Genomic DNA, 27314 nt, shown 5'->3' with positions numbered 1-27314 from the left:
CCTAAAAGAAAGTGTGCAACTTGATTGAAGCAGCTACCAGAATACCTAAAATGATTAATAATAGCAATAATAATAATGGTGATAACTAGCACTTTTATAATTCTTTAAAGTGTGCAAACATTTTATTAGTATCTCATTTGATCCTCACAGCAACCTGGGGTGGTAAACGCTTGGGTTTAGTCTTTCTGAGCTTCAGTTTTCTTGTCCATAAAAGGAGGAAATTGGACTAGATCCCTGGAAAGGAATGGGGATATTATCTTCATTTTATTGATGAAGAAACTGAGACAATCAGAGGTAAAATGACTTGCCTTCATAAATCTCTTGAACTCAGATCTTCTAGACTCCAGACCTATCACTACACTGAGCTACCTAACTGCCTCCTTTAAAGAAGACAATTCACTAACAACAGAAAGGAGGGAGAGTTTGAGGGGAAAGTAAGAAAATTTCTATTTATATATTTGTGTGTGTGTGTGTGTGTATAAGTAAGGTGGTGTGGTCTGCCTCGGAGATAGAAGACTAGTCTCAGAACCAAGAAGAACTGGACCCAATATGGACTTCTGAAACAGATAAAAAAAAGCCAACTGAAAAAAAGGTCCAAACTCTCTCCATGCCCAAGGCAAGTCTAGAAGAGTGTCACTTGGTACAAGTTGTCATTCTACATTGGGAGAGAAGGCTTTCTCTTCTCCCTAGCAGCTCCTTATACTGATGAAATTGCAGTTCTAGTAAGAAACATAAACATACACACACACACACACACACACACATACCACATATATGTATATAAAAATATGGTGGCCTTAGCTAATCCCAAAATGAAGTAGAATCACTTTGCAATGCAGTCCATTAATATAATAAGCATTTACTCTGTATCTGCTACTACTATTTCTACTGCTACTACTTCTACCACTCCTATTATTGCTGCTGCTGCTGCTACTACTACAACTAGCATTTATATAGTGCTTTAAGACTTCCAGATGCTTTGCATCTGTGTTTAAAACTCCATAAGGAGGATAGGAATTTTAGATAAGATGGAGTCCCTACAGTCTATATACAGGACTCTTCCTGGCCCCAGATGCTTCCCAGCTATGTGGTCCTGGCTAAATTATTTAACCATGTTTGCCTCAGTTTCCTCATCTGTCACATGAACTGGAGAAGCAAATGGCAAAGTGTTCTAATATCTTTGCCAAGAAAACTCCAAGAGGGGTCACAAAGAGTCAGATGTGAATGAACCACTGAACAACAGGCTATATTGAGGGATAAGATGTCAACCCAGAAGGCTATAATGCAACACCTTAGGGTCTGAATCTGTGATGTCAATGGTATAGGGCAAGTCACTTATTCTTTCAGCCTCAGTTTCCTTATCTTTAATAGAGTTAATAATGGCATCTACCTCACAGGATTGTTTTAAGGATCAAATGAGAGAATATCTGTACACCTCAAAGAGCTATGATTAATGCTTTTGTTGTTATTATTATCATTGTTATTATGTAGTCTCTCCTAGGATTCTATAGAGCACTAGTGTATTTATAGGGAAGTTACCAAAGACCCACAAAAAGCTGGTGAGACTCATTTAGTTCAGAGCTCACATGTCCTCTGTCCTCATCCAGGTGAGTCAAGCAGTACCTGTCTCCTCCCCTGGGTGGTGACTATGCCCCACAGTTCTATACAGGAGCTGAAAGAGAGAGAATGCTTTTGTGATACTTTCTGGAGGCACGCTTAACTTATGATAGCAGAGAGATATGTTTTGGAATATCTGTAAATTGGAAAGATTCCTAAAAACACATGACATAATGGAAAATGCCTTATCAAGACTTCCAGACAACCAATGGCATTTAAAAAAAACAACTCAGCATCTCTCTTGGAACCAATAGTATTGGTTCCAAAACAGAAGAGCCCTAAGAGCTAGGCAGTGGTCATTAAGTGACTTGCCCAGGGTCACACAGCTAGGAATTATCTTGAGACCAAATTTGAACCCAGGACCTCCCATCTCTAGACCTGGCTCTCAATTCACTGAGCCACCTACTTTTCCCTGGACCAATGGCATTTTAAACTTTCTGCCCTTGGTTTAGTTGCCATTATCTTTTGTTATTTTCTGAAATTAAATTTGGAATCACCTACTATATGCTGATTAAATATTACTTCTTAGAGCTGATTAATCTTGGGTTTTAATACCTAGTGTAGGATAAACATTTTATTGAAATTGAACACTCCTCAGGCTCTAAATAAGTCTGTCAGCAAGCCCTGAAACACTTACTGTGTGCCAGGCACTGGTCTAAGTGTCAAGGATACAAAGGGAGACAAAAGCACAATCCATATATTCAAGGACCTTACATTCTAATGGAAACTGTAGTAGGCAAATAACTAGAGTCATACATGACATACAAATATAGACAGATAGATAGATAGATAGATAGATAGATAGATAGATAGATAGATAGATAGACAGATAGATAGAAAGCTAGATAGACTAATAGGCAGAACAGATAGATGGATAGAGATAGATAGATAGATAGATAGATAGATAGATAGATAGATAGATAGATAGATTATAAATAAGAAGGCAATCTCAGAGGAAAGGGCAGCCAGGTAGCACTATAGTGCATAGAGTGCCAGGCCTGGGATCAGGAAGACTCATCTTCCTAAGGTCAATCTAGTCTCAGACACTTATCAGCTATGTGACCCTGGGAAAGTCCCTTAACCCTGTTTGCCTCAGTTTCTTCATGTGTAAAATGAACTGGAGAAGGAAATGGCAATCCACACTATTATCTCTGCCAATAAAACCCCAAATGGGGTCCTGAAGAGTCAGAGGGAATGAAATGACTTAACAAAAATCTTGGAGAGAAGAGAAGGGTGTTGGTGGTGGAATAGGCAAGAAAAGCCTCTTGCAGAAGGCAGAATTTGAGCTGAGTCATGAAGAAAGCCAGGAAATCCAAGGGGCTAAAGTGAATAGGGAGAGCATTCCAGAGATCCAGGATAGCCAATATAAAAGTTCAGTCAAGAGATACACAGAGGCCACGATCACCAGGGCTAGTGCTTAACGATTCCAAAGGGCACCCATGTATATTAATTCTCTTGTTTGCTTTTCACAACAATGTTTTAAGATTTTCAAGCCTTATATGGTACTTTGTAATCCTTTAAGTGCTAGAATGTTGGTGGAAGCTGGGTGGCTCAGTAGATTAAGAACCAGTCAGGAGATCCTGGATTCAAATTTGGCCTCAAACACTTCCTAGCTGTGTGACCCTGGGCAAGTCACTTAATCCCCATTGCCTAGCCCTTTCTGCCTTTCTGCCTTGGAACCAACACAAAGTATTGATTCTAAGACATAAGGTAAGGGCTTAAAAAAATATTGCTAGAATACTGGACTCAGAGCCAATAAAAACTGAGTTAAAATCCCACCTCAGAGACTGACTTTGTGGCTCTGAGCAAACCATTTGACCTCTTTAAAACTCAGTTTCATCATCCATCAATTAGTGTGATTGTAAATTGACATGGGATCAAATGGTACTAATGTACATAAAGAGTTTATGCAAATCTTAAAACTTGAACCATTATTATTATTATTATTATTACATAGATGATTTATTATTTTTGTAAACTTCTTCTGGATAAGGAATGTGTCATCTTTGTAAATTTATCCCCAGCACTTAGCACACTTATTATTAATAGGCTAAGTCTTAGAGTATTTTAAGGTTAACAAAGCATTTTACCTACCTGATCTCATCTGGCCCTTAAGATAAGACTTTATAGCTTATTAACGTCCTTTTCCAGTGGGTCTCTAAAGTGATACTTGAAAATAGTAAAAGATGTATTTGTACCTGGCTTACATATGCTTTTCAGGTGAGACTTGACCAAGGATTCTTCCCTGCCATGTTGCATTTATTATTGCTCCCATTTTGCTTAAGAATTAACTAAGCTTAGACAAGTTAGGCAACTTCCCCCAGGGAGTAGGGCAAAGCCCATGTTAGAATCCCAGTGTCCTCACTTTTCCCACTAATAGCACATCATCCCAAAACTTTAGGTTTCTCAATCTGAAATTTAATGGTGTTTGCACATCCAAGATTACACAATCAAAAGTCTTTCATAATTTTACTTTTTAAATCTTTCAGACATCGGGAAACCAGATTCAGTCAGAAGAATTTGAAGCTGAATTAAAAGATGAGAACACCCCTGTAATGGCACCAAATGGCCTGAAATCACGCCTTTTTAGGAATTCCACACACAAAAGTTTTAGAAATTCACGAAAGCATCAAAACAGCTTTGATGTAGCTCCAGAAGAGCTGGTAAGTTCATTCATTAACACCCATGAAAAGTGTGTTGGTAGTATTATTTGTAGACTCCTTGACCTCAGTATCTCTTTGCCTAGAGCAGGTCTCAACCTTTCTCTGCAGGTGGACAGTCTGGTTTTTTTGTCCTTAACATAATAGGAAACCCATTATACTGAAATATAGTTATCAATATCAAGATGTCCCAAATGTCTTGGCAGATTATAAGATTTAATTTTTACTAAATCAACTAAAATTTTACTTTTAAACAAGTTCATGAACACCTAACTTGGGGTCCTAGAGCTATCTTTAAAAAAAGAAATTTGAATTTTCAGTAGCATTCAGACCCAGAAGCTGAAAAACAAGCTCAGCTTTTGTGTTTGGGTCCTGGACACCAAATCTTTCCAATTCACTTTGTGCCTTGGGAATAAAATCAGCATGGAGTTGTTACTATTACCCACAATTCTGATGACAATATATTCATTTATAATGGATTATAGACAGGTGTTATAGGGACTACTTTGGAAGAGACTGTATACAAGATAACATTCTAAGTACATTTTTAAAAATCATAGGAAAAAAACAGGATGGGGAGGGGAAAGTCACTTTAAAGGCTCTTTCTTTCCCAGGATGCTTTGTGGGGATGTCGACAAATGGATTCAAGATGGGGTAGAAAGTTATGACAGAAATTGGATAAAGTTTTACTAATTAATCACTAATGAACTCCACTGCTGTTGAGATGAGTAAGGATTTTTGTCCTTGAGTCGTAGCAGACAGAAGACCTGAAAAGTCCTGTGAACAAGCATGTGAATCTTTTAAAAGACAGGATTATGAAGTGGCAGTGAGACATTGCACAGAGGCCCTTCTTTCCCTTGGCCAGTAATCTTTGATAAACTTCCCAGAGACATGTCCATCAGAAATAGAATGCATAAAAATTGAGAGTCTTCTGCATAGAACTGTCTCATTCTTACAACTTAAGAACTATGGACAAACATTGGAGATTGTAGGTATGTGTTGGGAGAGGGATTGGCCAAGGGAGGTGGCTCATTTCAAGCAGTGCTTTGATACATGCATCTTCAGGGAAAGCTCCAAATTGTCTCTAATATTCTTTCCAAATCACTGAAGGGAGAGTCTCTGAATGGAATAGCCACAAAAGATTTGACAAGACTAAAGACTCTTCTCACTGAAACAGAGACAGCAACTAATAAAGTCCCATCTGAATATCTCATGGGAGACTTGGAAGAAGGTTCTTCAAAAACTGGCATTTCCACCCTCCACCTAGAGGAATCACCAGCAACGAAGAGTATACTTTGTGTAAAAGATTTTAAGAATAAGGAATATGTAGGTATGGTGCCCATGGTACATCAGCCCATTCCCAGGAATTGCTAACTGAATGGCAGAAAATATATGCACCAAGACTTATAAAATTGAAACAGTAGAAAGTAAATAGTTTTCTGGAAGTTACATGGAAACCTTGATGGATAAATGGAGGAATTCACTATCTCCTGAGAAAGTGTTTAGCGAATGTGGGTGGAACATAATCCAGAACTCTCTCTTACTGTCAACACCAAAAAGTTGCATCAAACATGGACATTTGCTCTCACTTGTAAACCTGCAAGAATGTTGTATCGAGTAGCATTGCTTTATGAAGCTCATCATCCTCATTTTAGTATCTGCTGGAGATAGTACTACCCAGGTATCACAAGAAGTCCCAGAAAACTGTCAAGAATGGATAGGAGGAAAGATGGCCCCAAATGGATTAGACCTTTATGTATATAAAGTTGGGGTAGCATTTAACACAAAAACATTTGGGACTTTTCACCGAACCATAATTTTCAACTTTGGATTGGAACCGATGTTCATGCAAAGAGTAATGATTGATGCTGCTTCTACAGAAGATCTTGAATACTGAATGCATTCAAGGCCACAGTTACTAATGACTGCAAAGTGCTGGGATTCCACTTCTAAGACTATTATAGATTTCGAGCCTTATAAGACTACTGATTTGGAGAAAAACCTTTTTATTAGATATCAAATTTCTCTCTCTGCTGATCAGCTATTTATACAATCTATTCCAGACAAATCATTGATAAATAACAATTATCAGCCACGGTTACATGATTTGCTTGATAATGAGGAAATAGTACAATATAAAGGAGTTAGAAAATTTAACATTAAAGTGCAATTGCAGCTTGTAGCACGCTTCATGCCCACTGGGGTTTCTGGAAGTGCAAAGTATGCTCAGAATGGACTTGAAGCTCACTGAAACTCTTTCTGAAGACACTTTGGCTGGAAAACTGGTGATGACCAAAGTCAATGCTGCTTATTTATTGCCAAACACTAAAGAGAAATTAGTACAGACCCAGGGAACCAAAGGAAAGGTTTTGCAGCAGCTATAAAACAAAAGACTCTGTTTTCTTGAGGATATCCAAGGCATGCAGTGAACAACTTAATCTTCGAGTTGATTGTGAAATGCAATGTTCATGATGACCTTAAGCAAAGATAATTGCACCTTATGTATCAACATCTGTTTAGAGGATGAAGAAGTAGTGAAAGTCTATGAAGAGCTTGACAAGATCCTCCAAAGTGTACCTTGATACTTGATGACTTCAATGTGAAGGTGGGAAAAATAGATGATGGCAAAAATCATGTTGGAAAATATTGTTTAAGGTCAAGAAATTAAAAAGGTCAAAGGCTGATAGACCACTCAAATACTTCTTTCCTGAACATCATTAATCCTTTCTTCTAAAAGGATTAGAAGGCACTGTACATGGTGAACACCTACAAACATCACAAAAAATGAAATTGTGGTTTTATAGGGAACAGCTAGTTATCAACATGGGAGTCATTTCAGAATTAGTTGTCTTTGTACAGTCAGAACTTATGAGAGCAAAGGTCAAAGCGAATACCAAATTAGAAGATAAAGAAGACAAAACTGTATTTCTTGTGATATATAAAGTTTTATTGCTGTCCAAATTTTTTTTGTTTTATTGATGCCATTTGTTTTTACCTCACATTCATTTCCAAATAGATCCTTCTTCTACACAGTGAACCTTACAGCTTTGTAAGTTGTTTATATCGAACAGCATAGATAAACTTTTTATAATTAGTCCTCTAATCATTCTGGTTAAAGAAAAGAGAATTAATGCCTTTTGGTTTTTTTATACCACACCCATTTCCTTGATAACATCACTCCCCCAATGAGATATTCTCTTGTTTCAAATTAATTATGCAAAATAAACCACCAAACTGTACATTTTTTCTTACCCATGACCAGTTATATTTTTACTTGTTTGTTGTATTTATTGAATGAAATTTAGAGAACAGTCTTTTTTTCATAAGAACAATAATTTGTTCTTGTGGAAAAAAGATTGTTCTCTTGGTTCTGCTTACGTATGCTCTGATCTATACATTTTCTTGCATTTCTTTGAAAAAAAAACCATAGAAATACCAAAAATGTGTATTCTTTAAAATTGTCCATGGAGATTTGGATTGTTTTGTAAAAACATGTTAAAGGCCTAGACAGCTGTGACTCTGGGGCTCATTAGGGAGCAACACCCTGGTGGGTGGGGCAAACAGGAAAAGCAGCTGCTTTCAGAGGTTGAACAAATAAATGGTCCCTGTGGTCCAAAAGGTCCATGGAGACCATAATCCACCCCACATTGACAGCCAGTGTTTTTCTGGACCCGAAGGTAATAAATGCTGAATGAACCTGTTGTTCTTCTTAGCCATATCCTAGGCCTGGTTTCTGCCTTCCCTCCAGCCTTTCTGGTGTCCTTTTCCTCTCCAAATCCTGGGGATGACCTGACCATTCATTTTAACAGCCCTATATTGGAAATAAGCCATTCAGTAAGAGAGGCAAATTTGTTTTTGTTTTCTTTTAAGCACTCTATGTTCAAAATGTTGGTTTGGTTATCTTTAAATAAAGATTAAGGTGATTTTGTTCCTTCTTTCAACCTGAAAAGCTTTCCCTACTAGAAACTGATCAGCTCTATTGTTTTCTGTTGCATTTGGGTTGGCTCCAAACTAGTTACCAGTATAATCATACTTGTTGAGAGTTGTCCCCCTGCTTAGGAGCTCTTAATGTTGGTCTTAAATTAGTGTATGTACTTGGAGAAGAAAGGAATCATAATGATAGTGTAACCATGAAAATGTGGTTTGCCAAGACTGTGAATTTCCAAAACTATAAAGGTTTCAGCCAAACTGTAAAGATAATTTTTAGTGTCTTGATTTAAAATCTAAAATTAAGTGGTCACCATGGGAAAATTCCCAAATATGAAAATACCCAAGTCAGCTAGGTTTTATGGAGATTTTTATTAATATAAATGAAGGAAGTAAAGGAAGGAGAGAGAGAGAGAGAGAGAGAGAGAGAGAGAGAGAGAGAGAGAGAGAGAGAGAGAGAGAGAGAGAGAGAGAGAGAGAGAAAATAGTAGAAAGGGCCTGTCCTGAGCCTAAGGGAGAGCAAGTCAGTCTTTATCACTCACCACAAGATCGTCTCAAGCAAGCTCCATTCCTCCACTGAACTGAACAGTTCACAGTCCCAACTGAATTCAATTGACCTCCTTTTAAAGAGAATTTTCTCTTATGTCACCTCCCTTAAATTTTCATATTTACCAATCATAGTAGACACTTTTTCCTAGGACTGCCCATTCTTAGTTCTCACCATTCTTTAGTTCTCACCTTCTCTGGGTAGATTATATCTTCTGAGTACTTCACACCTCTTTGTTAAGCTTGCCTTTTGTAAGTTGCTTGACCTTTTAGTGATTAATTTAACCTTTATAGGTACTTAGCAACTTTTTGTATTAGACCTAAAAATAAACCAAGCTTAAGGTTCTAGCTTTACTATAAGTATGAGTTAGGGACTTTTCATTGTTTAATCAGGAGTTTTCAACTTTATCTTCCCCTAAGGCACTGTCTGAGTAGGGTGGAGTAATTTTAAAAGTTCTCAATACATTCCTGACCAAGTACCTCCGTTGTTAAAAATGGGGAATAGCTTAATCAAATCTTCTGAAGTAGAGTTTGAGCAGTTTTAAGATTCACAATGGTCTAGCCTCATCATTAAACAGAAGAGAATTCATTTCCATTTTGGTTTGGCTGGGGTTTTCAATCTTCACACAATTCAACAAATATTAATTAACTGAATCAGCCAGTGGGAATACAAAGACCAGTCTGAAAAGAGTCCCTGCTCTTAAAAAGCTAGTAATTTGGGATTCACAGCCATACCTAAAGCACCACCAGAATCAAGTCATTAACTAGAATTTTTTCTTAGCATCTATGTGCCAGGCATTGTGTTAGGTATTACAGATACAAAGAAAAACAAAATCATTTGCCTTCAAAGAGCTTATAGTCTAATGAAGAAGATGTGTGGATACATATATACATACATGTTGATATTATGTGTTTATATTGATCTACTTGTAGCTTTATACAAAACACAAAGAGAGCAGTTTCAAAGTAACTGGGAGAGAAATCACATTATTCTCTGGGAGTGGAGAATGTGGAAGAAGGCATAGAAAACCAGGAAAAGCTTCATGGAGAGTTGATGCTTTAAAAAAAAAAAACCTGTACCTTCTAGTCTTAATATCCATTCTTAGAATTGCATCAAGGGCTAGACAATCAGTGTTAAGTGACTTGCCCAGGGTTATACATCTAGGAAGTGTGTGAGGCCAGATTTGAACACAGGACCTCCCATCTCCAAGGCATAGCTCTCTATTGATTCAAATACCTAGCTGCCCCATGCATACTTTCTTAATCTAGAACAGGAGCTGACTGGAAGGGAACAAAGTATTCCAAGAGGCAGAAGTGGGAACCAAAAGTATTTCATAGATGGGGTAGCCAATGAAAAGACTTGGAAATTGGAGATGGAGAATTATGTATAAAAACATCAAGTGGGGTAATGTGGCCATAAGACCATCGGTGAGATTGGGCTAGGCTAAAAAGAGCTTTAAATAACAAATAGAAGAGCTGATATTTGATCTTGGAGAATGACATGGTTGGACTTACCCTTTAGGAAAAATCATTTGGGCTGTTGGATTGGAGTTAGGAACAATTTGAGGCAAAGAGACCACTTTAGAAGGATTTGGAATGTCCCCAGCTAGAGGTAATGAGGGCATGAAACAAGGTGGTAGTTGTGGCAGTGAACAGAAGGGCAAAGATGCTAAAGATGTTGTGGAGGTCAAAAGTACAAGATCTGGCAACTGAGTAACTAGGTGGGATTGACATATTTGGTTGTAAACCTAGATGGTTGGAGGAAGTTCAAAATAGGGCTAAGTTGGAGGATAAGATAAGTTCAGTTTGAAACATTTTAATTTTGAGATGTTCGTGGGTTAACCAGCCAAAAAAATAAGCAATTGATGATCTGGTACTGGAACTCTGGACATAGACTAGGACTGCAATATAGATATGGGAATCTTCACATAGAGATGAAAATTAAATCCATGAGTAGTGAGAACTCACTGTAAAGGAAGGGAAGAGACAGCCGCCTACCTCATAAAGGATCATTATCATGAAACATCTATATCAGATTGCTTACCATCTCAGGGAGGGAGGAAAGATGAGAGTGAGCAAACAAGGAAGAGAATTTGGAACTCAAAAATGTTTTAAAGGAATATTAAAAATTGTTTTTGCATGCATTTACGACTTTTGCCATTTAAAAAAGTGGCTATAGTGATTTAATTTCACTGTTTTAATATTAGGGAAGCAAAATATAAAATCCTTCTAAGTGTATTGCTATCGGCTACTTGAAAGTGGAAGAGTTCATTGAGATCGCAGCTAAGGGCTGACTTGTTCCAGTTGTAGCTACTCTATGCCAGAAGGGCTAGCAGACAAGAACTCACACCTGGAATTTTCTTGCCCTCCTGAGACCCCTCATGGAAAGAAATGTCAGGAAGCTTGGGTCAGACTTGGCCAAGAGAGTTGAAGGGCACAAATGGTGGATATTCAGCAGATAGGGGATCCTGGTTCTATTCAGGTCAGATTGTTTACAAAGTCTGGAGATAAAACAATTCATTAAAAAGGGTGGAACATTCAGTAAATCAACCAGCAACTAATCATACTGACTTGAGGAGGAATATCCACATGTGAAGGAGCCTCAGGAGGTTAAGTTCAGACTGGTTTAAGCCCAGAACCACCTGTCTGTGAGATTATCCCCACCACTAGTGACATCACTTTTTCAAAGGTAACTCACAATAAATAACAAAAAAGGAACCCCCTACTCCCCAAATAGTGCAATCACAGATGCCCCCAAAATCCAGTGTCAAGACGGACCCTGAAGCTCCAGGAGTCCAACCCCAGAATGACCTTGAACAACTACAGTAATTAGACAAAATCTAAATGAGACCAAATTTTCACTTTATAGAGAAAATATGTGCTCATTATTGTCTTCAGTTTTATTCTAGAATGTCCTTTGGTTGAAAAGCAATTATTCCCAAGTCAGATTTGGATCTCTGCTGTGCATCAAACCCCTCAGGAGAGACATCCTCCAGGATAGAGGGTGGGTGTGCTTACACTTGAGCTTTGGTGGACTCTTCTTGGCTTTTTCTCTTGATATTCCAGTTGCAAACCCAAGCCATATTGACTTCCACAGTGGTGAACTGATCATTCAGGAAATCCAGGTTTTCCTTAAGAGATTCCAGATTGCTAGTGGTAGCCCAGTGGTTCCTCTCCAAGAGGACCTGGGTCTCCTCAGGGTCATATTCAAACATGGAATCGACCCCCAACCAGAGGCAAAGCCTTGCAGTAATGTTTGTCAGCCAGTAAGGATCTGTCCTCCAGGGGCTTTGTGGTCTCTTTTTCCCTTCTGCACATATTTTAAAATGTGTAATGTCTGTTTGCTGTTTGTAATCTGACTTTTCTGAGTAAGGTTAAGTTCCATAGATTTATGCTTTCGATACTACTCATCCAATTTCTTGAGAACGGTATCTACAGACTCATTCCCAAGCTGTTTCATAAAAGCATCCACATCTTCCAAGAAAACTGCCTCAGGGATGCCCAGGTGCACAAGGCACCTGTTTCTCCCCACTCAATCACTGGTACTCAGGATTTCTTTCCTTTTTCAAAAACAAATGTTACCATTTTATGAAGGGGACCAGGATAATAACCAGGGCAGACTGATCTCGGATTTGCTGTGGAACCAAAAAAAAAAAAATAGTCAGAGCCCAGGTCCTGTTCTCCTTAGGGCCCTCAGGAGATTAAATGCCAGACCTGGCCACAAGGTCAGTGTCTCACTCAAGGGAGCAGAGTTTATCCAAGAAGTCCACTTCTGCTGTAAATTAGCCCAAAAGCTATAAAAGGGTTAAGTGAACCAAAACATTGAAGGAGTCCCTTCTAAAGCTTATCTCCCCATAGATTTACACATATAAAAAGGAGGCAGAAGAACATTCTCTTGCCAACTTAGGGATCCCCAGAAGGAAGAAAGTTCTAGGTTTTCTTATCCAAAAGTCATGAAGAGAGACGCACTTGGCTATTGAGAAGAGTTTGTGTACAAGTATTAAGTCCTCTTAGAGAGCTAATAGTAGGAGGAGGCCTAAGAACATAATGTGGGGAAGTTGCTGGGAAATGGCATGACTTGCATAGAAGTGGGCTACCACCACATTAGGGTTGCCTTGGGCACGAATTGAATATGAATGTGGCACCTCTTCCCCTGGCTCCATGGTTGCTCCATACCTTCTCACAGAGGTTAGAAGCAGGAAATAATGAGGGAAAGGGTGGCAGTGGGCTAGGACAGGACAATGGCTCTTACCTCCAGTCCTACCCATTGTACCAATCCCACTCCTTACAACAAAGAAGAATTGGTTTATGTTAGCTTACATCAGAGCTAAAGCTTGACTCCTACAAACCTGATAAGCCCCAGGGCATTTGATCATAAACAATTTATTCAGGATAGGTCTGAATAGAGAAAATTCACCTTCTGCAGAAACAGGGCTGGTATAACCTAGATAAAGCAAATATTGTATTTCCTTAGTCAACCAAATAAGGTATTGTTGTTATCCATTGTTCTTATTTAAGGACTGGCTCCCTCCTACCCAATATTTCTTGGAAATCAAGCTCACAGTGCTGGCAGGGCACCTCAGTGTCTTCCTTGTACACTGTAGTCATGGCCCTGAGAGCAGAGTCACTGTCTTGCTTCTTTCCCCTCTTCCCAAAAGGCTGATACTGGCAATAATTTCTCTCTCTCCTAAGTCTATACTTTTCCACCATTCCTTTGGCAGTGGTACTTTGCTGTGTCAAAACAATCGCCTTTCCTTTCCTCAGGAGAAATTTGTAAGCTGGCTCTCCTCCTTCTGTGGCAGATGGTCTTCCATGCTAAATGGCCCTTAAACCCACAAGCTCCATGTCTGCTTAATAATGCAAACACTTTCTCCTTTTCTCCTTCTATTTCTTAACTCTTTCCTCTGACCAGTGTCCTCTGCTCAGTGCACTGATTGATGTAGCTTCAGCATTTTGGGAAATCCTGTATTTTCCTACCCTCACCCTGTTACCTTCTCACCTCGCTCCCCCATGCCTTAAAGGAGAGCGGGGAAGAAAAGTGGAAAAGGAAAGCTTCAGTCACATTTGTCAACTCTTCTTCATTTCTACTTAAATAATTAATATAATGAGAGGCAGTGTTGTGAGTGGAAAGAGGAGCCACTGGGGAGTTGGATATCTACCTCTGATATATCTGGACCACATAACCCTGAGGAAGTCACTTAACCCCTTAATGCCTATAGCCAACTCTCTGAAACCTCATTTGAAAAACAGTTGCTCATCTTCCTTGGCACAAGGGATTTCCTCTCAGAGCAGTTCTGGACACAAATAAACAAACACGTGCTTTTCTGTGCTCTGTTTCCCAATAGTTTTGTGTATGTGCTGCATGTATTCTCAACTATATTTAAGTCACTTGAGGTGCATACTATGTCATCCATTTCCTGATCTTCCTCAGCATTTTTCCCAGTGCTAGGCACACAAAATGGGTACTCAGCGAGTGACTGTTGCTTGATTGATGGTCACAGCATGCCAACAAATGCTCATTTGTGGATTGAGTAACTTTCTCTCTGGATTCTTGTGTGTTCTAGGATCCAGACGTGCCCCCAGTATCTTTTCTCAAAGTCCTGAAGCTGAATAAAACAGAATGGCCTTACTTTGTGGTGGGAACCCTTTGTGCCATCGTCAATGGAGCGTTGCAGCCAGCATTTTCGATAATATTCTCAGAGATGTTAGCAGTAAGTCTGAAAACATCAGGTAACATGCCCATTTTTGTCCAAGCCTCAGGGATTGGATGGTGGCCTAATGACCGAATGGAAAAAGCTGCTTAACTTTCATTAGTTCCGGTCGGTGCTTTTATATTTTTGTTCATTTGAGGAGAATTTTCAATTGAAACCAAGCCAACTCCAAGACCCTGTAGAGGAGAGAGGAGAACTTTACGGACTATTGGAAGCTCAGAGCATTCAAGGCACTTGGGTTTCAAAAAGAAAAAACAAACTAGCCTAGTCCTTGCCCTTAAGAAATGTATACTGTACTGAGACAAGAGGAACAATAACGACATATTTACACTGATACTAGTGGCTTACAGTCACATAGGGCTTTAAGGATTAAAACTCTCTCTTGATTAATATCATAGGTAGTTAAATACAAATATGGCATTAATTGGGAGACATCCTAACAATCAGAAGAGTAAGAGGAGGCCTGTGGTAAGACATGATACTTGAGCTGATAAAGTTCACAGAATTTTTCACCATCATAATATATATTTTATAGCACTTTAAGATTTGCAAAGTGTTTATCTAGTTATCTCATTTGATCTTCACAATAATCCTATGTGGCAGGCCCAAATATTAAACTATTTTACAGATAAGGAAACTGAGATAGACAGATTAAATGTCTATTGTTTTAGACAGTATTTGGACAACAAAATTGTCCAATATCACACAACTGGGAAGCATCTGGAGGAGAATTGGAACTAAGGTCCTGCTCACTTTAAATCAAGTACCCTGTTTGCTGTGTCACCTTGATGCCCTAAATAATAATGATGATGATAATAAATAGCTAGTTGCATTTATGTAGTGCTTTAAGGTTTACAAAGTACCTGTAGTCAACATTTAATAATACTGGAATCATTAGATGACCTGAGATTAGTTTGGCTTGACAGCACCTAGAGTGCAAGTTTGAGGGTCAAGAAGACCTAGAGTCCTGCTCATACTGGCTACATGACTGAATGAGACAGCTAACTTTGAAGTGGCCCAGGCAGCTCTCTAAACATCTAAGTTCTAGGGTCATTGCTGATCTGCTTTTACGTAGAGAGGTTTCCTCCCTCTCTTAAAGGACATCAATTCCAACCTCCTCATTTTGCAGGTGATGAAACTGAAGCCAAGAGAAATTAAGTGGCTTGCTCAAGTGTGCCCAAGTTCACACAGGTAGTTAACAACAGAAGCTAGGTCATTTGGTTCCAAATTCAGAGTTCTTTTCAGAGCACCATCCTGTACATCTACACTGGGAGTTTTCTCAACACCAGTGAAACCACAGATCTAAACAACAACAAATGGTTATGTTACTCTCAAACTACTTCATCTTTTACTAAATCCGTGGTTTAGGAGTCTATTTTCTGATGTGTGTCCTGACTACCACTGTATAAGCAGGGGGGAAAAAAACAGGAGGGGCAGCTGGGTGGCTCAGTGGATTGAGAGCCAGGCCTAGAGACAGGAAGTCCTGGGTTCAAATGTGACCTTATACACTTCCTACCTGTACAATCCTGGCCAAGTCAATTAACACACACCCTCCCCCCCCCCCCCCCCTTTCTTAGCCCTTACTGCTCCTCTGCCTAGGAACCAACACACAGTATTGATTTGAAGATGGAAGGTAAGGGTTAAAAAAATAAAAGAAGGAAAGTCACCTAATCCTAATGGGTTTCTTCATTGCTCTTCCTTAGATTTTTGGACCAGGGGACGATGATGTGAAGCAACAAAAGTGCAATATGTTCTCATTGCTGTTTTTAGGGCTTGGAATTATTTCGTTCTTTACTTTTTTCCTTCAGGTAGGTATCCATCTGTCTCTTACTTTGCTTCTAAATATTTTCATGCCATTATGGGCCAGTCATAAAACCAAGTGACTCTTCCAAATTCTTTGAGCTAACTGAAATCACAAAATTGTTTGGATGCAGGTTCTGAGCTGATGAAATGGCCAGCCTTAGGTAACCCAGAGATTAGATCATTAAACATACATCACGATCAAAGCATGTAAATGAGAAAGAGAGAGAGAGAGAGAGAGAGAGAGAGAGAGAGAGAGAGAGAGAGAGAGAGAGAGAGAGAGAGAGAGAGAGAGAGAGAGAGAGAATATGAGAATGAGGATATGTGTGTGTCAGACCTGGGCACACATATTTTAGTGGTTTTGCTGAATTTTGTTGTTCTTGTTAAAAGGATGGGGTTCTGTGCTAAGAGGTGGTGGCTCTATATGGAGATAGAAATTGTAGAAAAACAAGTCATCCAATGTATACGTCCCTTCCTTCTTTGAGGAGAGTGGGATATGATGGGAATAAAGCAGTGAATATAACAGAAGACTTGATGGATTGTCAATTCATTTTGTAAATTCTTGTTCATTTCTTTGTCATTAGGGATGGTTCTGTGAGTGAAGGAGAAGTGATGTATTGGAGAGTGAAGTAAAACAAGAGAGAACAATTTTTAAAAATAAAAATTAAGACATGTCATTGGAAAACTTTTTTATTTTAATGCAAATAAGCCCTTTCAGGGTAGGAAAACTTCTACAGCCTAGATATTGCATTATTCTCAGATTTTACAATTTATAATCTTAGAGAATTACCTGGAGCACCGAGGGGGTTAGTGACTATATCAGGTTACAAAGTCAGAATGTATCAGAGGCAGATGACTGACCCATCTTGTCTAATTTTTACTAAAAGTAGTACATAGAATAACATGAAATCTCTCTACACTGAGAACTTTTTAAAAATGGGGCAGACAATAGACATTCAGAATAATACGGATGTGATCAAACCCCAAAAGAGGATCAACTCAACATCCTTTCACGGTCTCCTTTAGAGCTAGGATTGTATTACAAATCTGAGATTTGAACACTCAATTTGAAAGCCATTAGGAGTGACTAGAGACTATTGTTCTGGTATATTAACTTTTGGGGGGTCATTGCTGATGGTAGAGTTCTTAAGAAATCAAAGCATTTAGGCATAGAGAGATGTGTACTAGATAGTCTGTGGGATCTCCTCCTCCTGTGAAACTCTATGAATATCTTTGCTATTTTAGTTGATTTTTGGTTGGAAAATGTAGTCTCTCAAGGACAACTAAATTCTAAATTCTGTGGGGGGAAAGGCAGGAATCTCACTTTATTTATAATTACATCTCCATAGAATCAAGAATTTCTATCTAAATAAATATTTGTTAAATAAAAAAGTCAAAGCATAAATCCCCAAAGTGGGGCAGAATTCTCTTGAACGGTACTGAAAGTTGCATGAGAAGTTTATGGCCAAGGCTAGGAAAGATGGGAAATAATAATGGCACCCTTTTTCTTCTCTTCTCAATCAGGGCTTCACATTTGGTAAAGCTGGAGAGATCCTGACAACAAGACTTCGGTATATGGCTTTTAAGGCAATGCTAAGACAGGTATGTGCTCTTGGGAGTTTTCCCTTGCTTTTTCGTTTCACTCATATTCTTCTGACCTGGGTTCCTTCTATACAGATTTAACAGACCCCTAAATATACCACTCGTACCATTTTCACTGTTGATGTGTAGGGGGAGAAATATGAGTTTAAATTTTAAAATACGGACTCTCCAAACTTGGCAGGCTCAAATTAACAACATTTTCAACATTTTGTACTCCAGGGGCCTCATTTGAAGTGTTATTATTACCTAAAATACAATAGTCAGGTCAGTAACCTTTTGGATAGCTCATGCTCAACTCTGCAAACCAACCTCCTCACTTCTCTTCCCTCCTCTCTCTACCATACCACCTCTGGCATTCTATGCCAAGGGAAGAGAAAACTCCAGAAATCCTCTTGTTCAACCTTCTCATTTTACAGATGAGGAAGTTGAGGCCCAAAGCAAGTAAATAACTTCACCAGTAATAAGTGACAAAGTCAGTATTCATATTCAGATCTTGTGATTCCAAGTTCATCATTACAGGTTCAGTATTCCTCTCCCTCTGAAGACAGGCTAGCTGACCTCAAATATGATTTCTAGTTAGGAGTGATGCTTCCCAAGTTCAAGAAGTATATTCAATATTGGCTGAATCCCTACCCTTCTCCCAAAATAGTATGGGCTACTCTCTTTCTCAAGTCATCATCGAGGGCATATACACACACTCTCTCTCGCGCGCACGCGCACACACGCACACGCACACACACACACACACACACACACAGACTGTAGCATGGCAATGGGAGCTTTATATGTATCACAGGATCAAGGCTTGACACTATGATCTTCCATTTCCAAATTAAGCATGTGTCCAGTACATATCTACTATTCTTGCTATTAGGGGGCAATAATTGTTGTTGTTGGGTTGTGGTTTGAGGAATGGGGAATATTACTTCACTACTTCAAGTAAGGAGAGACAATATGGTAGAGTGGGTAGCTTGCCAGTCTTGGAGTCAGGAAGACTTGGTTTCAAATCCTGCATCTGCTACATTCTTGCTTTGTGACCTTGGACAGGTTAATTAACCTCACATGCCTAGCAAAAAATGAAATCTCTCTACATAGAGGTCTTTAAAAAAGGAGTCAGACAATAAACATTTGGATGTGTGTTTGGGTGTGGCCAAGCCCCAAAGAGGATCAAGTCAACAGTCTTTCAAGGTCCATTTTAAGCCTGAGATTCTAATACCAACCTGAGATTTGAACACTCAATTTGAGCACCATTAGGAGTATAGAGACTATTGTTCTGGCATATTAACTTATTTTGGATCATTGCTGATGGTAGAGATCTTTGATAAAACAAAGCAGAAACCCCCAGATAATCCTCTACGATGATGTTACAGGTGAATTGTCTATTGACATTAGAGGAGGAAGTTTCCAAACTAAGGGTTCCCTATACTAATGACATACCAGGACAGGACTGGATCCATTTTTTCAAGATTTAAAGGATGTTGTTTGGCTTTGTTATAGGACATGAGTTGGTTTGATGATCCTAAGAACAGTACTGGTGCACTTTCAACAAGACTTGCCACTGACGCTTCCCAAGTCCAAGGAGTATGTAACCTCTTCTCTGCTGACCTAGTCTCCCTTTTGACATGGCTGGAAATCAAAATGCAGTAGAACGTTCACTCTCTGGGTGATTTCTCTAGCATTCTAGCAGTCTTTTCAGGGAATGGTAATCTAATGTATATTGTAACATTTGCCATTGTAATTCAATTCACCCAACATTTAGGAAGTGCTAGGTGCATGGGATACAAATGCCAAAAAATGAAACATTCCCTGCACCCAAGGAGCTCACATTCTACTGGAGAACAAGGCAGGTACACAGCTAAATCAATATAAAGCTTATACAAAGTAGTACATGGTAAATTTCAATTGTGGAATTATGCAAATTCCTTTAGATCCATAGCAAGTTTTCAGTCCATCAGTGCCCACCTAGTGGACCAGAATCATGAATTCCCAAAAGGGCACCATTTAATTGGAATAAAAGGTTAAGTTTCATGCTTAAAATCAACTGCAAAAAGATGAAGAAGAAATTATTAGAAAGGAATTCCTGTGATGAAAACCTTGCCAGTGATAACTAACTGCAAATAGCCCTGGACTTGGAGTCAGAAAGACCTGAGTTCAAATCATGCCTCAGTCACTTGCTAGCTATGTGATTTTGGAGGAATTACTTAACCTCTTAGTGCCTCAGTTTCCTCATCTGATAAAAAGGAGATAATATAATCACCTACCTTCCAGGGTTGTTGGGAGTATCAAATGAGTTAACATATATAAAGCCAAAGTCTTTTGCAAAGCCTTATCCATTGCTCCAAACAGCCACCCCATATCTCCAGAAGATTCTTGGCTCAAGATAAAATACACACTCCTCTGCCAATTATTTAGAGAGCTTCACAATCTGAGTCTTTCTCGACTAATTTCAGATTATTATTCCCATCCCCCCAGAGCATGTACACCCTCTTTATTTTGGCCAAACTGAGTTACTTGATATTCCTTTTTAAAGACACCTGGCCGTGGCTTTGCATCAGCTGTTACCCATTAGTTCCTCCTTTTTCTTCCTCTTAGAAGCCTTTGCTTACTTTAAGACTCAGCTCAGTTTGCCTACATGAAGACTTTTCTGATAGCTCCAGTTGTTAGTGTTGCCCACCCATCTGTGACCTGCCACATCTGAAATTACTTTGGATTTACTTTCGTGATTATCTCTTAATTTTTCCTGCAAATTCTAGTTTCTCTATAATTTATATTTACTTAATTCATATAAAAGCCTATATTCTATAATTTCTTATCTGTATATAGGTCCTTCCCTCCCCCCAGTAGGATATAAGTTCCTTGAGGGCAGGGCCTACTTGGCTTTTGACTTTAGATGTCTTTGTACCCAGTACCTGGCACATACTTTGGGGATTTAATAAATGCTTGCTGAATAAATTAGTGAATAAGCTCATTTGCTTGTAACATGGAATACAGATGCTTCCTTCTTTTCTTTTCAGGCCACAGGTAGCAGGCTGGCTTTGATTGCTCAGAACACAGCCAATCTCGGGACTGGGATAATCATATCATTTGTATACGGCTGGCAATTAACCCTTTTGCTATTATCAGTTGTTCCAATTATTGCCGTATCAGGAATCATTGAAATAAAAATGTTGGCTGGAAATGCTAAAAGAGACAAGAAGGAATTGGAAGCTGCTGGAAAGGTGAGCCTGATGAAGGTTCATATGTACGTTCAAGTATTTTTTGGAAACTTGCTATAAATCTTGGCTATTATCTATAATGGCTGATTCTCATTTATGTAGCTTGCGGTCCATCATTTGGATTAAGATTGTCTGTTGTAATCAAGAGTTGCTAAAGAGATATACGTTATAAGACTTCGGAGTAATACACAAGTCTCTGGGGTTTTTATTCCTTATTCCTGAGCTACATTTATAAATATATCTTTTTACTGTATTGGCCAATTCCCCCTATTGCATTATATTGTAGTGTATGCTGACTTCATTCAGGAGGTCTTACTGAATTCTTTGATGGATTTCTCTTCTTTATCTTCTCCAATGAATCGATGGTGTAGAAGCGGCTGTTATTTTTATGGTGCTCTTTTTGTCTACACTTCTATATTAAGTAATGAAACAACATTGTTTGAGGTCAGTGTAGGGTCTGAACTTGGGAATCCATTGGTGTACAGAACTTCCAAAGAGGAACTTTTCCTGCAATGTGGAGTTATTCAGAACGCCAAGAGATTAAGTTATTTATACAACATTCCCAGGTCACATAGCCAGTATGTGTCAGTTACAGAACACAAAGTCCCAATTCCTAGGCCACTCTCTATGAAATATATTATGGTAACTTCCATTTCTGTATGGTTTGGGGAGGTTATTACATACACATGCATATATGTATATGTAATACATGCATATACAATAATATAGTATATTGCATATCATTTGCTATATTATATGTAGAATGTATATTAAATAATATAGTATCTGTCATACTATATTATTATGCATTATATTATATAGTATAGCATATTATTATATTTAGTATCATATCATATATAGTATATATTATTATATAGCATATTACATAATATATAGCATATTATGTGATATAGTATGCTATATTATAATTTAAATTTTTAAATTATAATATGCTATGTATAGTGATGTAATATTGATATACATATTATAGAATTATTTATTTTATATGTTATATCGTTATATTTTACATAGAATAATATACTATATTTAAATATGTATACATGTACACACTGTGAAATAAAGGACTGATTTGACTCTGGTAGGGACAACCAGTCAACTTCCTCTAGGGTAATTCAGACAACATCTGAATCTTCTGAGGGGTTTAATCATAGTGTATTATTTGCCTGCATCTGGGGAATAGTAATTGCTTAATCAATCTTTGCTGAATGAAATTGAATCCTGAAGAAGATCTGGGAGAGGGGGGAGATATGCAGGATCTGAGTCCAAGAAGGGAAGAATTTTAGGAGAGAGAGCAAGAATCTGGTGCCAAAAAGATGCAGAAGGAGAAGGGGGAAAAAAAACCCTCTAGGAGCAAGTCATAGGAAAGTGGCAAAGGCCAGGTTTGCTAAAATCTGGAGGCTAGTTTGAAAGAGATTTTAAAAATTCTTATCAGTAAAGCTTAGTAGAATGTATCAGTAGAGGTGAAAATTGCTGATAATTAGATTGAGATTAAGATTACAGTTTCAAGCTTCTGTTTGCTTGGGGCTTTCACAGGAAGCTGCTAAGTATCCATCTAAAGCAGCTGAGGTCCCCAGGGTATTCCCCCAAGAAAAAAAATCAGAAGACTAGAACATTATAAATAAATAAAGCCTCTCTCAAGAGTCCCCAGAGCTAGCTAGCATATAGTTTGGAGGCTAATTGTCCTGGAATTCTTCAAGAATGGAGGACTAATGTTTTGAGAATGGAATACCTGACTAACATTGTAGCGACTTGGAGAGAGTATGCTAGTTGTTTTGTTTTGTCTTGTTTTTCTAACAGTGCAAATAACCAATCCTTTGTATAACAAAATAATATTTACAGAGTCTCAAAATTCAAAGCATCAACTAGTCAAAATCTTCTCCTGATTAATTGTTATTGGGAATCCCAGGGCCCTTTCAATGTCAGGGGCCCTCCTCCATCTCCTGAAAGTCTTTCTTTCTGACTGCAACAACCCCAAACTTCAAATTTTGGCTTAGTTTGAACTTTTATTCTGGATTGGGAATCTGTGATATCATCACTGTGGAGAATTTCTGGTCACTGATACAGTCTGCTATTTTATCTGCAATTTATCAGTCTTAGTGTCTCCTGAAACACTTGGAATTTGTCTGAAGTCAAGAAGCTGAAATGTGCTTTAAAGGGAATGAAACACGTGGCTTCCTGACTCCAAAGAAAGTTTTCAAAGCATTATCATGAAGTACATCTAGACCCGAATTATAAGAACTGTAACTGTGTCTGTAAATCAGGTGTTTCTTTTTACTTAAATGAATTTGTAAAGTCTTTTAGGCTTTTGCTGAACATTAAGAACCAATTTGAAATCTTGTAACCATGGAAAAATATTCTAAATCATCTAATTAAATAAAATTTTCCAAAAAAAAAGAACTAATTTGAGTAAGAATTCAGCCTTTGGGTTTACACCAGGAAACAAACACATATCAGTAATCAATGAAACACTTGATGCTATTACTAATTAGCATTAACTCCTAATAACAATTGTAGCAGTTAGTACTAGATAAAGCATTGGACTTGGAGTAAGGAAAAATTAAATTGGAATCCTGCTTCAGATATTTACTGTATGAGTCTGGTTTTCCTCGCAAGCTGCCTCAGTTTCCCCATCTGTAAAAGGGTGATAATAGCGCCTACATCTTGGGGTTATGTTGTGAAGGTGAAATGGAAGAATATGTGTAAAATGTTTCACCAGCTTTAAAGCACTTATTTAGTTGCTGTTTAGTGGTTTGTCATGTCCAACTCTATGACCTCATTTGGAGTTTTCTTGGCAACTAAGATTTAAAGAGGTTTTAGGCTCCATTTGGTAAAAGGAGTTACCATATTAATAAAATCAAAGATCTTTGATTTGTGAAAATATTGCCATGATAGTAAAAGAAAAATGCTGTTGCTTATATATTAGTATAATAATATTTGTGAAAGTCGCTATGGTGTGGTGGGCAAAGGATCAGCTTTGGAGGCAAATCAACCTGTATTCATTTTCTGCCTCTGATGCCTAGTAACTTGTGGGACTGTGGTCATGTCATTTAACCTCTCAAAGTCCTAGCTAACTCTCTAAATTGCTGGTCAGTATGTGTGAGTACGAGAGAGCTCCTTATGAAGAGTTCCCTAAAAAATCACAGGCACAGACTGATAATAATCATTTATAATATGGTCGGATATGGTAGAGCATAGCATTATTTCTTCTAATGAGAATCTGTTCTGCATTACAGATTGCAACAGAAGCAATAGAAAATATTAGGACAGTTGTGTCCTTGACCCAAGAAAGGAAATTTGAATCCATGTATGGAGAAAATTTGAATGGGCCCTACAGGTAATAAATAAACACAAGACTGAATATTAGTGCTTGAACTTTGCTTAAAGAGGGTTGAATCAATATTGAATTAACGTCCTCAAAATATTGACCATCATACTTCTCCAAACCATGTAACAATGATAAAGATGTGGAAGCCTTATATAAAGAGGTAATTTTTTTAATGTTACAGGAGACAGTATGATGACAGCAAGAGCCATGGGTTAGTACTTAAGGAATCCAGGATTGAGACCTAGCCTTGTTGCTTAGAAGCCATTTAAATGTAGACAAATAACTTAACCTTGCTGAACCTCAGTTTCCCCATATGTAGAATGATGGTCATATTTATATTCCCTACCTGGTAGTTATAAGGAAAATGCTAGCACATACTAAATTCTGAAATATAATATAAATGCATCAGGAAATTTAAGCCTCTATAATTAAAAGGTAGCAGAGAACCGAATAATTATTTGGTTCTAACTATGGGCAGTATGTATCCTTATGTATCTTTGATCTGGACCAATCTGAGCAGATGTTAACATTGAAGAACTAATCAGCTTCCTTTTGGTTCACCAAAGATGTCTTGTGTTCTTTGGTGAATGTAAATGTTTCATCCTGTAGGAAAAGGGGGGCTCCAAACCATTATAACTGCAGAGATTGCCAGGTATGTTTTTTCACTTGAGTTTCACTTGTATATGACTCTTTGTGACCTCATTTGGGGTTTTCTTGTCAAAGATACTGGAGTAGTTTGTCATTCCCTTTACAGGTTCATTTTACAGATGGGAAAACTGAAGCAAGCGGGGTTCAATGACTTGGTCATATAGCTAGTAAGTGCCCGAGGCCAGATTTGAACTTGGGAAGAATGAGTCTAACTGCAGAACCAACACTTTATCCAGTGTACTACCTAGCTGCCTGATTCTTAAATATAGCAATCGTTTTAATTGAACAATTCCATTCCTTCATTCATTTATTCATCAAGCATTATTATATACTCTTCACTGGAAACACAGAGGTAAAAGTCTTTTTCAATAAGGAATGTTGATTCATCTTCCTAAGTAGCTTATTATATAGTAAAGAGAATAAGATAAGTACACAAATAGATATATAAAAAGTAGAATGAGGGAAGTACAACATACTATGAGTTCAAATCTGTAAGGAGTCCTTAACAGCTAGAGAATAGGAAGGGTTTCAAGGAGAATGTATTTTTGCAGCATTGCTATGATTTACCAAACTGATAAAACTCATTTAAAAAAAAAGAAGAAGAATTTAACTTCCTATGGCTTGTTCTAGGGGCAGCTAGATGGTGCAGTGGATAGAGCACCTGACCTGGGGTCAGTAAAATTCACCTTTGTGAGTTCAAATCTGTCTTTAGACTCTTATTAGCTGCATGACCCTCAGCAAATCATTTAACCCTGTTTGCCTCCGTTTTCTCATCTATAAAATGAAATTAAGAAGAAAATGGTAAACCACTCCTATATCTTGTCCAAGAAAACTCCATATGGGGTCACAAAGAATCTGACACAAGTGAAACAACTGAATGAAGCCATGATGGCTTTTAGTAGTCATTGATTCTCAAGCTATCCTTGAAATAATGCTTTAAAATTTTACAGAAAATGCGGGCAGTTGGGTGGTTCAGTGGATTGAGAGCCAGGCCTAGAGATGGGAGGTCCTAGGTTCAAATCTGGCCTTAGACACTTCTCAGATGGGTGACCCTGGGCAAGTCACTTAACCCCCACTGCCTAGCCCTTACCACTCTTCTGCCTTGGAGCCAATACCAAGACAGAAGGTAAGGGTTATTTAAAAAATTCAGAAAATAATATCAAGCTTATTAGTATATACTTTCTGCAGTCTATCCTCCTCTTTTTTGAAATCAGTACTGTTCCCAATGCTTTCTTCATTCAAGTTATATGTCAATAGGAAAGCTATAAACTCACTCACTTCCACCATACCATATTTTTATGCATTAAACAGTTATGTTCAGCAAACATTTATTGACATCCTACTATATGCCAAATAGTGCTGGTTGGGGAGGAAGCTATCAAAATTTAAATGCATTAATTTTGCCTTTAAGGAGTTTATAACCTAGAAAAGGTATCCTTAACCAGGGGATTGTGAACCTATTTTAAAAATATTTTTATATCGGTAGCTAGGTAGCACAATGGATAGCACACCAGGCCTGGAGTCAGGAGGACTTGGGTTCAAATTTGACATCAGCTACTACCTAGCTATGTGACCCTGACCCTGGGAAAGTCACTTAACACCCATTGCCTAGCCCTTACCTCTTCTGCCTTAGAACTAATATGTAGTGTTGATTTTAAGACCAAAGGTAAGAGTTAAAAAACAAAACAAAACACTGATACTAAGATAGAAGGCAAGAATTGAAATAATAATCATTTTAAATATTTATATTCATTTTGAGATATATTTCATTATAATTAGTTTCCTTTGTAATTCTGTGTATAAGAACAAGCATTTATTAAGCACCTCCTATGTGCCAAGTGCTTTACAACTATGTATCTCATTTTATTTTATTTATTCTCTCATTTTTGTTTCACACCTTTAAAAACATTATTCTGGGAAGCTTATGGACTTCATTGCCAAAGAAATCCATGGCATGGAAAAGACTAAGAACCCTTTAAGTAGCTGTGCATTGCTGACTGGGAACCTCAGTTGCTAAATTTCTTAAATACACCTCCTTAGTTATGGGGAAGTCCTTATTCTGTTGACAGATTGTTATCTCTTCTGTTGAGATATGGCGTATGGCCACAGATGTATCCAGTGTCCATTTTGTAGTAGATTGCAAAAAAGACACCCACATTCTAGTCTGATTGCAATTTCAGGAAAATTAAGGAACACTGGGAAAACTGACATTTTGCTCCATAATGTTGAATAAAGCATGTTC

At 38.1% G+C, this 27314-nt stretch overlaps 1 protein-coding gene and 1 pseudogene across 9 annotated transcripts in view; one reads left to right on the top strand and one right to left on the bottom strand.

The window, feature by feature from the left end:
• Positions 1 to 27314, top strand: part of ABCB4 (ATP-binding cassette, sub-family B (MDR/TAP), member 4) — a 106958-nt gene that overhangs the window by 56788 nt on the left and 22856 nt on the right. For 8 of the 9 annotated variants that reach the window (XM_056797294.1, XM_056797295.1, XM_056797296.1 and 5 more), the window contains 7 exons: positions 4107 to 4280; positions 14315 to 14461; positions 16165 to 16269; positions 17786 to 17863; positions 19361 to 19444; positions 20878 to 21081; positions 24333 to 24433. In XM_056797294.1, coding sequence (XP_056653272.1) covers positions 4107 to 4280; positions 14315 to 14461; positions 16165 to 16269; positions 17786 to 17863; positions 19361 to 19444; positions 20878 to 21081; positions 24333 to 24433 — 893 coding nt within the window. The remainder of the gene's footprint in view (positions 1 to 4106; positions 4281 to 14314; positions 14462 to 16164; positions 16270 to 17785; positions 17864 to 19360; positions 19445 to 20877; positions 21082 to 24332; positions 24434 to 27314) is intronic. The other variant, XM_056797298.1, reaches the window with a different exon arrangement.
• Positions 10867 to 14327, bottom strand: LOC130454649 (prefoldin subunit 3-like; annotated as a pseudogene).

The sequence above is a fragment of the Monodelphis domestica genome, chromosome 5 (assembly GCF_027887165.1).
Source record: "Monodelphis domestica isolate mMonDom1 chromosome 5, mMonDom1.pri, whole genome shotgun sequence".
Taxonomy (NCBI): Eukaryota; Metazoa; Chordata; class Mammalia; order Didelphimorphia; family Didelphidae; genus Monodelphis; species Monodelphis domestica.
This window is presented reverse-complemented; position numbering and strand designations above follow the sequence as displayed.